Source organism: Pteropus alecto, unplaced genomic scaffold (genome assembly GCF_000325575.1).
Source record: "Pteropus alecto unplaced genomic scaffold, ASM32557v1 scaffold91, whole genome shotgun sequence".
Lineage (NCBI taxonomy): Eukaryota > Metazoa > Chordata > Mammalia > Chiroptera > Pteropodidae > Pteropus > Pteropus alecto.
In genome coordinates this window covers 488902-500883 of record NW_006431910.1, presented here as the reverse complement: position 1 = coordinate 500883, position 11982 = coordinate 488902, and the positions used below count along the sequence as shown (strand labels likewise).

At 54.6% G+C, this 11982-nt stretch overlaps 1 protein-coding gene across 1 annotated transcript in view; it reads right to left on the bottom strand.

Annotated features, from left to right (window-relative positions):
- Window positions 1-11982, bottom strand: part of RTN4RL2 (reticulon 4 receptor like 2) — a 14755-nt gene that overhangs the window by 929 nt on the left and 1844 nt on the right. Inside the window, exons 2-3 of the mRNA XM_015599090.2 lie at window positions 7458-7939; window positions 3-263 (exon numbers count right to left, since the gene is read on the bottom strand). Of these exons, the coding sequence (XP_015454576.1) occupies window positions 3-263; window positions 7458-7939 (743 nt within the window). The remainder of the gene's footprint in view (window positions 1-2; window positions 264-7457; window positions 7940-11982) is intronic.

Below are 11982 nucleotides of genomic sequence, written 5' to 3'. Positions count from 1 at the left end.
TTGAGCCGCAGGAACTCGAGCGCCGGCAGGTCGGCCAGCGCCTCGCCGGGCAGCGAAGCCAGGCTGTTGTTGAACAGGTAGAGGATGGTGAGGCGGCTGAGGCCGCGAAAGGCCGCGCGGTGCACGCCTTGCAGCCGGTTTCCGTGGAGCAGCAGCCGGTCCAGGCCGCCCAGGCCGCGGAACACGTGCTCAGTCAGCAGCCGCAGGCGGTTCCCGTGCAGGAAGAGGTGGCTCAGGTTGGCCAGGTCCGCAAACAGGTCATCCTGGGGGGGTGGGGGGGGGTGGAGAAGAAGAGAGTGATGCTGAGACAAGTGGGAACTTTCCCCTCAGGGCCTGGAGGAGGGGAAGGAAAGGGAGGACCGCGGGAATAGAAAGAATTTGACCTTTCGATTGGGAGACCTGAGTTTGAATCCTGCGTCTTCGATATAACCTAGTTAGAGGTTAATATGAGAAGAACAATGTAGTCAAGGTCAGTGTTTCTTAAAGTTTAGGGTGGATCAGAATCCCCTGCAGATCCCCAAGTGCTGCCACCAGAGTTTATGATTCAACAAGTGGGGCCTGAGAGTCTGCCTGTCTTTCCAAGTTCCCAAGTGATGCTGACTGCTGGTCAGAGGACCACATGGAGAATGAGAAGCTCTGGGCTGAGTAAGCCTGCCAGCTGGGGAGCCCGACTTCCTGACTTCAGATCCTGATCTGTCATTAGCTGACTGTGCCACCTAGAGTATCCGTGTGACTCGGTTTGTTCATCTGTACGATGCAGAGATTAAATGAAGCACCATGTATTAAGGTGCTTAGAACAAGGTTTCCGTGTGGAAGGCATCCTACAAGTTGGCCATTATTGTTAACTTGGCCAAGCCACTAATCTCCCTAAGCCTGTAGCCTCATCTATAAAATGGGGATGAGTGTACCTCCTCATGGGTTTGCCCTGAGGATTAAAGAAGATGATCCACATAAAGATCAGACAGTGAAGTGCTGGGCACAGTGCCCCACACACCAGGATCCGGTCCATTGACGAAGCCCACAGGCTCAGGAGTCACGGCCCCAGGTGCCAATCCGCCTTGCCCTCTTCCCAGCCGTGTTACTTTGGGCAAGTTATTTAGCTTCGTAGCACCTCAGTTTCCCTGGTCTATATAACTTGCAGACTGCCTTCCCCCGCCAAGCATGCCGATGGAAGGTTAGATGAAATCATGCTGTAAGGGTATAGGACCTAGTAGGCACATAGACCACCATCAAGAGATGGTGGTTATTATGACAATAGGAGCTCAGATAAGTGGCATCCCTTTTGTGCTAACAGAGGAGCTCCCTGGGGCCCAAAAGTTCTGCTAATAGGCTGGGATATTAAGGGGACCAGGTGTCAGCTCCAGAGGTAGCAGGGGAGGGGAAGGAGCCAGCTGCCTGATGTCCTGCATCACTGCTTGCCTTAAAAGGGCTGTCCCACTTGTCTAGGGCTGGGGAGCCCCCACCCCCCCAGTTCAGAGCATACTGATGCTGGAAGGACCTCAGCATGAACAGGGGTGTGGGTTTAGGGGAGTAGGTATGCTCCATGTGTGGGAGGGGGCAGAGGCTGGACTCCGCATTTTAACTAGCTCACCTAGGTATTGATGATGATCAATCAGCTAGACTTGGGAATTGGTTCTCTGCGTCCACCAGCCCAGCCCACTTTTTACAGAGGGGAACACAGAGACCCAGAGAGATGGAGGGCTGGCCAGAGAGAGGTCAGATCCCACTGACTGAGGTTCTCCACATCGCAGTGGTCAGTAGGCCCGGGAGGGCCAGTTCTCAGGGACGTGAGCATCCTCTATGCTCAAGCCAGCTCACCCTGGGGTCCTGTTTCCTGGCTGTGGCTCTCCCACCTGTCCCTGCCTGGGGAGATGATCCCCCAACCCCACCCAGGAGCCTGGTCACAGGTGCTCAGGTCAGGCGAGGGCGTTGACTCCCAGCCCACACCCACAGCACCCACCCCTGTGCGCCTGCATGTCCTCACACCCTCCCATCCGGCCCCCGCCCTCTGCTCCAGGAACTGAGCCTGCCAAGAATCCTCCTCTTGGCCACATTGAGATCCGTCCCCCTCAACCTTCTCAGCTGCCTCTGACGCCAGCGTTCTTGGCCCCCTGTGCCACGCCCCCCATGCCCAGCTCAGGTCTCCGGTGGGCTCCCTGTACCTCTGTGTCCTTAGCCTGGCCCAACTTGGCCAGATGCCCTTGTCTTTCTCTTCTCAGCCCAGCCAGGGAGTGAGTTCTGAGTACCTTCCACTCAAACACCCAGTTAGGGCTTCTCTTTTTTTTCTGGAGTGTCAGTGAGAGTAGGACACACCCACAGATACCTGGTCAGAGGATCGAACTTGGGGGGGCGGGCAGCATAGAGGGAGTACAGGAGCTTTGGGATGTCAGGAAGAGAAAAACCAAAAGTTTGGAGCTCCTAGGACATTCAGGTGCCTTTGGCCCACAGCCCCAATTTGTGAACTACAGAATTCCTTGATTCCCACCTCCTGTCCTTCCCGTTTTTCCCCTCTGCAAAAGTCCTGCTCCTTCCCTCTCTGAGCCTCAGCCTAGGGGGTCCATTCCCCACGTCCAAACTGTTTGCCAAATCCTGCTGCCACTTCCTCAGCTGCAGCTCTCAAATCCGTCCTCCTCTCTCCACCGTTAAAAACCATTCTCTGTGCATTAATAAGCTCTTGACTTTCACAGCCTTCGCCCTCCCCGCCCCCCCGCCCCGCTCTCCATCACCCCCTCTCTCTGGGCTGAGAACGTCTGCTAAAGTCATCTTCCATTTCCAAAACCACATTTCCCTCTCCTCCCCCAGCCAGTTCACAGCTCTCTGCGTCCATATGGAATCTCAAGGCAGCATCCCCGCCCCCTTTCCCTGGACAGCATCCTGTTCTTAACCTTGCCTCCTTCCTACCTCTCAAGCCCCAGTCTTTGGCACTAGTGGCTGGGCTGCCTGACCTTGGGCAGCTCCGGGTGCTTCTCTGAGTCTCAGTTTTTTATCTGTGAAACAAGGGACTTGAGATAGTGATCATTAAGATTCATCTTCATCTGATATTTATGAGTGAGTGAGTCCTGGAATGTACCTCATTCATTCAACAAAGCTGTAGTGAGCGTCTCTGATGTGCCAGGCACCCCCACTGACAGTGCTCACCAGTCTACGCCAGTGTCATTATCATGGCAAGCAGCTGATTTCCTGAGCTTTAACCGTGAGCCAAGATCTGTGCTACACATGGCCCGTGTCGTAACCTGATCATCACAACCCTATGAAGCAGATAATGTTATTACCCCTCTTTCAGAGACCGGGAGAGGGAGGCTCAGAGAAGGCAAACGACTTGCTCAGGTTCACCAGCTATTATATAGAGGAAAGCAGATGTGAACTCGAGACAGGGCTCTGAACACCTGCATTTGAGTCTGATAGATCTGGGCCAGTTGTAGGCTGTGCCCCTTACTAAGTTGGGTAACCTCGGACTGGTACCTTAACTTCACTGAGCCTCAGTGTCCTCAGCTGTGAAATGGAGGAAATGATGCTTACTCTGAACCAGACACCATGTGAAGCCCTTTACAAGAAGCATTTACAATCCTCACAACAAACCCCCTAGGTACAGGTCGTTTCCCTCATTTTACAGATGGGTCCATTGAGGCTTAAAGTGCTTAAGCAACTTGCCCAAAGCCATAGAGCAAATTGGAGGTGGGGCTGGCATTCAAACTCAGAGCCGCCTGAGTGTGAAGATTGCTCTTATACACCATACAGGCTCCTGTAATGATTAGAAGAGAGAACGGTGACTCTATCACCTGCTTCCACTCAAACTGGAAATACGCTGCAGGAGAGCGGAGACACTGTTTTTGTTCACTCCTGCGTCCCTAGCACCCAGAACGCTGCCTGGCATGTAGCAAGTGCTCGATAATTGATGAATGAACCCACCTGGCACAGTGCCTGGCATACAGAAGGCAGTCTGTGAGAACCTCCGCCCCACCCCATTTCCACTTCCACCTTCCTCATCCCGAAAGGCTGTGGTCCTCTCGCCCCCTCTCAGGGCAGGCCTGGCTCCATCCCGGATCACACCTGCATTCTCTGGATCTCACACCAGCCCTCTCGTTTCTCCACCTGCCTGTGGCACCTCCCAGCCTAGTTCCTCCCGGCAGTTCACAGGCGGAGGCTGTCTGTCTTTCTCTCCTACAAAGGGCTGGGTGTGAAGATGCATCCTTCCCACAGAGCCCCACATCATCCATACCAGGGGCGTGCAGAACAAACACGTCTCATTTCAGGAGACTCCAGTGCTCACTCAAGATCCCCTTTGCCTAGGCCTTTCCTGTCCCCAGGCCCTGGATAATGACGTGATTTATTCAGTACTGAACTATGTGCTTTATACAGATAAACTCATTTACTCTTTATAGCCATCCTTTGTGGAAGGTATTATTTTTACTATTCCCATTTTAAAGATGAGGAAACTGAGGTTCAGAGAGGAGAGGTGACGTGCCCAAAATTAAGTCAGAAAATAGCAGAGCAGAGATTCAACCTCAAGCCCTCTGACCTCAGATTTCTCGTTCTGAACAACTAATAACTATTTATAAGAAGGTCGGGTCTCAGTGGTAGTACTTGCCATACTACTAGTAGTCATGAGAACAATGATGACAGCGCCCATTAGCGAGTGTGGCCCTCTGCTAAATCTTGATCCTTGCAAAACTTCTTCGTATCATTAAGTACTATCATGACTGCCATGTTACAGATGAGAGTGGAGATTGAAAGAGGTTTAGTAATTCACCCAAAGTCAGACAGGAGCCAGGATTCGAACCTACGTCTGGGAGACTCCAAAGCCAGTGACTTTAAAAATGAGCCCGCACTGCGGTACTTGTGGGGACCAACCCCCTCCTCCCAGACAGACCCAAGTGGAGACTTCCGAGCGATGCAAACGGCCTGACATGTTGTCAGCCCGTGCAGGCTCAAGCACCACCAGCTCCTCCTGGTTGTGTGGCCTCAGGAACTTCATTCCTTGTGCCTACTGCCCCCAACTGTCCCTACTGCCAGGCTGTCGTGAGGTCCAACGCGCTGGTGAGCCCACAGTCACATGGACAATGGTTTAAGAGACTTCACACGTGGAGGCCTTATATCTACAGTCTTGGGACCCTCGGCCTCAGCTTCTTCATCTGTGAAGAGGGGCAAATATATCCTGACAGGGCTGTAGAAATGAGATGATGCGGCCAAGTGAGCTTTGGAACCGTGAGGTGCTCGGCAAATTGAGGAAGGAAAGAAAAGGGAGGGAGCATTCTGGGGCTCACCCATGGCCTCAGTATCATCCTTGACATTGACTCAGATCTCCAGGATGAGGTTCAAGAAGGGCCATTTCACCGAGACCAGGGTTAAATGAGGCTGGTTTCTCTTTTGAAATAGTATTCTAACAACCAGGTACATAGTGCTTATCATATGCCAGACACTATTCTAAGAGCTTTACAAATTATTCACGCACTTACACTTATGAAATCCCTAGGAGGTGGGTGCTGGCGCTACCCCCTTTTTACAGATGAAAAAAACGGAGGCTCGGGGGGATTAAAAAATGCCACACACTTGTGAATGGCGGAGTCGACACCTACAGAGCTCTCTTCACAGCGCCCAACACAGCGTGCCCCGCTAAGTGGTAGTGGGTGCTGCTATTATTATCATTATCGATGAAATAATAATGCCCACGCCATATTTTCCCAATATACTGTAGTAGTGCCCCCTCATCCACGGTTTTGCTTCCTGCAGTTCCAGTTACCCGCGGTCAACCATGGCCTGAAAATATGAAATGGGAAATTCCAGAAATGAACAATTCATAAGTTTTAAATTGCGCGCTGTTCTCAGAAGCGTGATGAAATCTCACGCCATCCAGCCCAGAGGTGAACCATCCAGCCCAGAGGTGAACCATCCCTTTGTCCGGCCTGTCTACACTGTATTCGTCCCCCACTCATTAGCCGCTTAGTAGCCTTGGTTCCTCTGTCATAGTGTCACAGTGTTCGTGTTCAAGTAACCCTTATTTTGCTTAATAATGTTTCCAAATCCATTCACATATTTTTTATGACAGCATATTGTTACAACAGGTCTACTTTATTATTAGTTATTGTTGTTACTCTCTTACTTTCTTATATAGGAGAAACGTAGTACACGTGGGGTTCAGTACTATCCGCTATTTCAGGCATCCACTGGGGGTCTGGGAATGTATCTCCTGCAGATTAGGGGGGACTACTGTATTCTGCTTCTCGTCTCTCTCCCCCACTAGAACGCTCTCTATGGCAGGGAGTTATGCCAGCACCTCGCTCATAGTGGGTTGCCACACGTTTGCTAAATTATTGCCATCGTCATTGTCTTTATCACCATCGACCCTGACCTGATCTGCAGTTCAGCACATGGGTGATCAGTTAGGCACCAACCCAGTGGGAGGAGGCAGTGCCTTCCAGGCCTGTGTGGGGAGAGGGGAGAATCTGGATGTCCTTGCCCCCTTCTAGCCAGAGGCTGTGGAGCCCAGGGAGGGTTTTCTCCCAGAGTGGTTTGGAGGGTGTGTTATTGCTTCCTGGGGAAACAGAATGGGAGGATTTGACTGTCAAACAGTCAGCTTAACAACAATAAACAGTATTTAGATCAATAATAATAACAATAAATAGCAATTACTGTTATTCCTTCCGTTTTCAGAGCATCCATCTTCTGCTACTTAATAGCCATTCACCCTTTTTTCCCCTTCTTCCTTTCCATTGAGACAATAGGTTTAGGGGATGAGAATCTAGAAAGGGTAGGGCTTCCCCTCGTCTCATTACCCAGTGAGCTGGAGAGAGGCGGACCCTTCTGCGAGACACAGGCTGCAGTGGCTCCGCTCTCTTGCCCCACCTCCCATGATGTGGGAGGGAGTGGGGGTGGGTGAGAAAAGCAGCCAGGGGGCCTCCAGGCCAGGGGGCCAGGGGGAAAGGCAGAGGCCCCCAGAAGGCAAACAAAGGGGAAAGGAGAGATCATAGAAAGAGGCCCATACATACACCCAGACAGACATGGGGGTGTGTGCGGGGTGGGCGTGTGAAGGGAGACAGACAGAAGAGGCAGAAGAAGACAGATGGGGGAGGCAAGTTAGTGAGAGAGGCGGAGAGGGACAGAACGAGATAGACAGACAGACAGGCAGAGGGGGACACGTCAGGGGTTGGGGAGTGAGAGGCAGCAAGGGAACCAAACGGGCGTAGATAAACTGACTGACGGGGGAAGATAGGCAGAAGAACCGCCCTCTCCCCCGCAAAAAAATCCCTAGAGAAAGTGAGAGGGACACTCAGAAAGTGAGAGGGACACTCAGGGACAGAGAAATGGAGAGAAGCAGGAAGGGTAGCCTGGGGACAGAGGAGGGACACACACAGGGACCGAAGAGCCAGATAGGAAAGCAGAAGAAGGGTGTGTAGGTGGCTGGGCCGGTGTGGGTGTGTGCGTCTTTGAGCATGCGCACACTGGGCGGGGCGGCTCACCTGTAGATGGAGCAGGCTGTTCTCCTGGAGGTAGAGGTACTGCAGGCTGACCAGGCCGCGGAAGATGTTGCCAGGCAGGCTGCTGAGCTGACAGCGGTACAGATGCAGCGACTGCAGCCGCTCCAGGCCCTGGAAGGTGTCGGGATCCAGAGAGCGCAGGTGCCGGTTGTCCCCGAGGTCCAGCTCCTCCAGGGCCTGCAGGTGGCGGAAGGTGCCCGGGTAGATCGTGGAGAGGTTGTTGGAGAAGAGCCACAGGGTGAGCAGGTTGGGCCCGAAGGTGCCGGGCCGCAGCGTGCGGATGAGGTTGTTCTGGAGGAAGAGTCGCTGGGTGCCGGGCGGCAGAAACAGCGGCACGGAGGAGAAGTTGTTGGCCTGGCAGCTCACGGTGGGCGGGGCCGAGTAGCAGGTACAGAGCATGGGGCAGCTGGGGGCTGCTGGGGGCGGGGCCAGGAGCATCAGCAGGAGGCAGGCGGAGGCGGGACCTGTGGGGAGAGCGGCGAGGCCTTTCGGCGCGGGCTGCAGGCGCAGGAGCGCCAACCGGGGCCCTGCCCACCCACCCCTAACGGGGCTCTCCTGAGTAGGGGCATTCTGGGCGCGAGCAACCTCAGGGCCACAAGAGGCCCTGGCCACTTCCACTTTTGTGAGGCTCTCGGCATACTGAAAAATAAAGAAACGCCGGCCGGACGAGGTAGAAAGAAAGCACTGTGATATGTTGAAAGTTGTTTCATGAGTGGTCGCCTTTTCATTCCTATTTTCACTGTGGTCGGTTGGACCATGTTAACTGTCGGGCTTCTTAACCTCGGTATTGAGCATCAGGGGGTGGGGTCGTTCTGTGTTGTGGGGGGGGGGCAGTCCTATATGGTGTCCTAGTAGGGTGTTTAGCAGCATCTAGCATTCCACGAGATGCCAGTAACACCTTCCCCCTAGTTATGACAACCGAAATGTCTCCAGACATTGCCAAATGTCCCCTGGGGCGCACAATCGCCCCCATTTGAGAATGGCTGGAACGAAATCGAGACCGTTTGTGAATCCAAGCCCGGTGCAAAATGGCCCTCTGGGCTGCCCTGGGGTTGTGTCTTGCCGAGCCCACCCGTGGGCACAGCCCGCCTGCAGCTTTCACCCTGGAAGAACCTGAGTGTCTCCTCCCTGGAAGGGTGTTAGGGACCAGGGTGCAGTGGGTCTCTAACTTAGGCCACCAGGCACCTGCAACAGAATCAGCTGAGGGGAGGGGGGCGTCCCAGAAAGAATGGCGCTTCCTCGGCCCTGTCTGTGCAGAATCAGCATTCCTGGACGAGAGCCAAGCCGGGCAATCTGCATTTCACACCCCAGGGTCTTCTTATTCAGAGTCACTTAAAAAAGTCTTTGTTTTCAAAGTAACTTTTGGAGGTTAGATATGGTCCACCCTTCTTATGATGCAGATGTAGAAGCAGGCCCAGGGAGGCCCAAGGGTCTGGGGTCTAAAGGGGTGTGTCTAGGCCCCAAAATGTCTGGGCCAGAACTGGCTTGACCTGTGTCTAGGCCCCAAAATGTCTGGGCCAGAACTGGCTTGACCTGTACCCTTTGTCATGACTTCCAGATGACTCCTGGAATTTCCTTCTGGCAGGTTTACCTGGGGAGAAGGGGAGCCTGCACCCCAAAAGCTGGAAAGTCATTACCTGAGCACACATCCACTGAGTACCTTCTGCCTCAAGCAGTGTGCTAGGCCTATGAAGGCAGAAGGGAGGAAGACGAGGCCTTGGACCCAAGGACCTCAGCTTGGGGTGTGGGGGTGGGGAAGGGGGTAGCGGGGCTGGGGTTCAGAGATGGAAGAAAGGACTGAGGGATCCAAGATAGCATGTGATGCCTGGCGCCCAGTAAGTGGTGTGCGTGCATGCCGGTGTCTGAGCTGGGTGCTGGCTACATGGAGAGCTGCTGAGCCCTGAGTGTGTATGCGGCACCACAGGCCCTGAGTGTGGCCTAGACATCATGGATGTTCCAGCGTGCCTCCTCCCGTGGAGGGACACACAGGTGGGAGTGAGGGACCCCATGCTCGGGGTGTGCGGTGCTCCCTCTCTTGGATTTTGGGCTCCGCCGCCGTGAGCACCCGGCCCCTCCCCGCAGCCGCGGAGCCGGGCGTGTGCACGAGTGTGTGCTGGCTGTCCCCCGTGTGTGTGAGTGCCGGCCCCGTGCATGTGTAGGCTGAGTGTGATGTAATACTCAGTGACACAGCGGCTGCTGTTCCATTCGTTCACACCACCTCCGCGTTTCTCGGCCCTTCTCACCCCTCCCCCGTGTGGCGTTTCACGATTACTTTCTCCTGAGTTTCTCAGAGCCACGTGGGGTGGAGGAGCATGTCTCTCACCCCTCATCTGAACCTGGCAGGGGTGGGGTGTGGAGTGGGTAGGGGACCCTGGGTGGGTTTCAGCAGGGCTGAGGTTTGGGGTTTAGAATGGGAGATTTCAGAGCTGGAAAGGTCCTCCAGGTTCATCTGGTAGAAGCTCTTGTTCTCCTGAGGGCGCGAATGGGGCTCAGAGAGGGCAAGCGACTTGCCCAGGGTCACACAGCAAAGTGGTTGGCAGGACAAGGACCAGAAAGGAGTCTCCTGCTGCCTGGCCAGGGCGCTTCCCTTCCTGGCACAGTCACCCTCTGAGCTCGCGTCCCCAAGGACTTGACACCAGAGGAAGCCAAATCCTTCTCTGATCCCTTAATCTCACCCCTTATCCACAAGCTCACTAGAGTGTCGGTTCTGAAGGCCGCCTTCCCTGGGGAGGACTGGAGCTCTTCCCCCAGCCTCTAGGGCTGGCTGGAACCCCAGGAGAGACAGAGGGTATCAGAGTGCTCCAGAGTCGGGGTCACGCTCCTGGCACCAGGGTCTCCCAGCCTGGAGGCTGAGCTTGGACGGAGCCAGCCAGCAACCCTCTTATCCACAACTCCCTGGCTCCCCTATTTACACACATTGGGGGACTCCTTTCTTCTTTCCCCACACCTTCTCCCCCTTGCCCCCAAATCTCCCCGTCATGGCCCACCTCCCCAATTCGGAGACAGCGTTCTCCTGCAGGCTCTTTGAGGAGGCCCCTCCATGACAGCTGCTGTGTAACAGTCACTCCGTTGCCATTTCTGGCCCTCACTGCCGTGCAAAGCAGCTGTAACCCAAGGAGCCTCATCCATAATTCAGGCTGCGGCTCTCACTGGAGGCAAGGAGGAGGGGCAGGAGGGGGCGCTGGGTTTCTCTGCCCCCAGGCCCGGCTAGAGTGCTCCTGGGCCAGGCCACAGGGCTGGCGAGCTATGTTTTCTGTTCTTCCTCCGCCCTCCTTCCCTGCCCAGCCCGTGCCCTTTTCCTTCTCTCCGTGGTCCCCTCCCCAACCCCTGCTTCTCGGGGTTCTCCATCATCACTCCCCCCTTCCAGGCCTGTGTCCTCCCTCTCTCTCCAGGGCCACAGTTCCACTCCTGCCACACACACATCCCATTTTGTGACTCCCTGGCAAAGACTAGAGCAAGATGCACAGGGTACTGGAGCTGGAAGGGGGGGGTGCCTCAGAGCAAACCCTTTATTTCCCACATAACACCATTGAGGGCTGGAGAGGGGAAGGGTCAGTTTCTGAGTGAGCAGCCCAGGTCTCCTGACCAGAATCTCTGACAGTCTGCCTTCACTATCTTCCTCAAAGCCTTCATGTCACCTCCCCATTCCTATATGAGTCAAGGGAAGCCCTTTCTAACAGGGTCCCCACCCTCTCCGCTCACCCCATCCTCTCTCTTTCCTCTTCTCCTTTTTTAAAAAGTCAGCAGATAATGGCTAGAGTTGCAGGGACAGGCAGAAACCATCTGTTACTGAGCACCTACTGTGTGCCAGGCACTGTATTTGCACATGTCTTTATGCATAGAACACAACATGACGTAACCCCCGTGAGACCAAGATTACGGCCCAGTTTGCAGATGAGGGGCCGGAGGCTCAGAAACATGAAATGAGTTGCCTTGTGTCATGCAGGCAGCACAGGTGGAACTCAAAATGGACAAACGCATGTCCGAAGGGACTCTCGGGCCTTCTTCGGGAGACCTCACACCATCCACGGAAACCACACCTAAGTTCGAGAGACATTGCCCTCGACATAAAGAGAGGACACAATCTGCGCCCAGGTGCACAGAGCTGGACCAGCCATGATGCTGGGTCAAGAGAAGGAAGGGATCCAGGTGTTTTCTGCCACTTTCCTCTCCTGGACTCCAGGTTGGGGCTACTCTAGAGTGGGGGAGCTGTTGGGAGTCAAGGAGAGATGAACAGTGTCCTGAAGGTGCGGCCAGAACTGACCAGAGGAGGGAGCGGACAGAGGCCAGAACATGGTAATAATCCTGGGAGGCTGAGGTGCCCAGAGCTCAAAAGTGTGCATCGGCTGAGGGACCACGGTCAAGGGCTCTGGGCTATGACCCTGGAGTGCCGAGGCTCAGAAACAAAGTTCTCACTCCTGGGGCCACCCTTTGGTTCAGAGGCCCCAGTGAAAGATGGAACTTGGAGAGGAGGCAGGTGCATCTCGGGAGAGAGCAGGAGACAGGG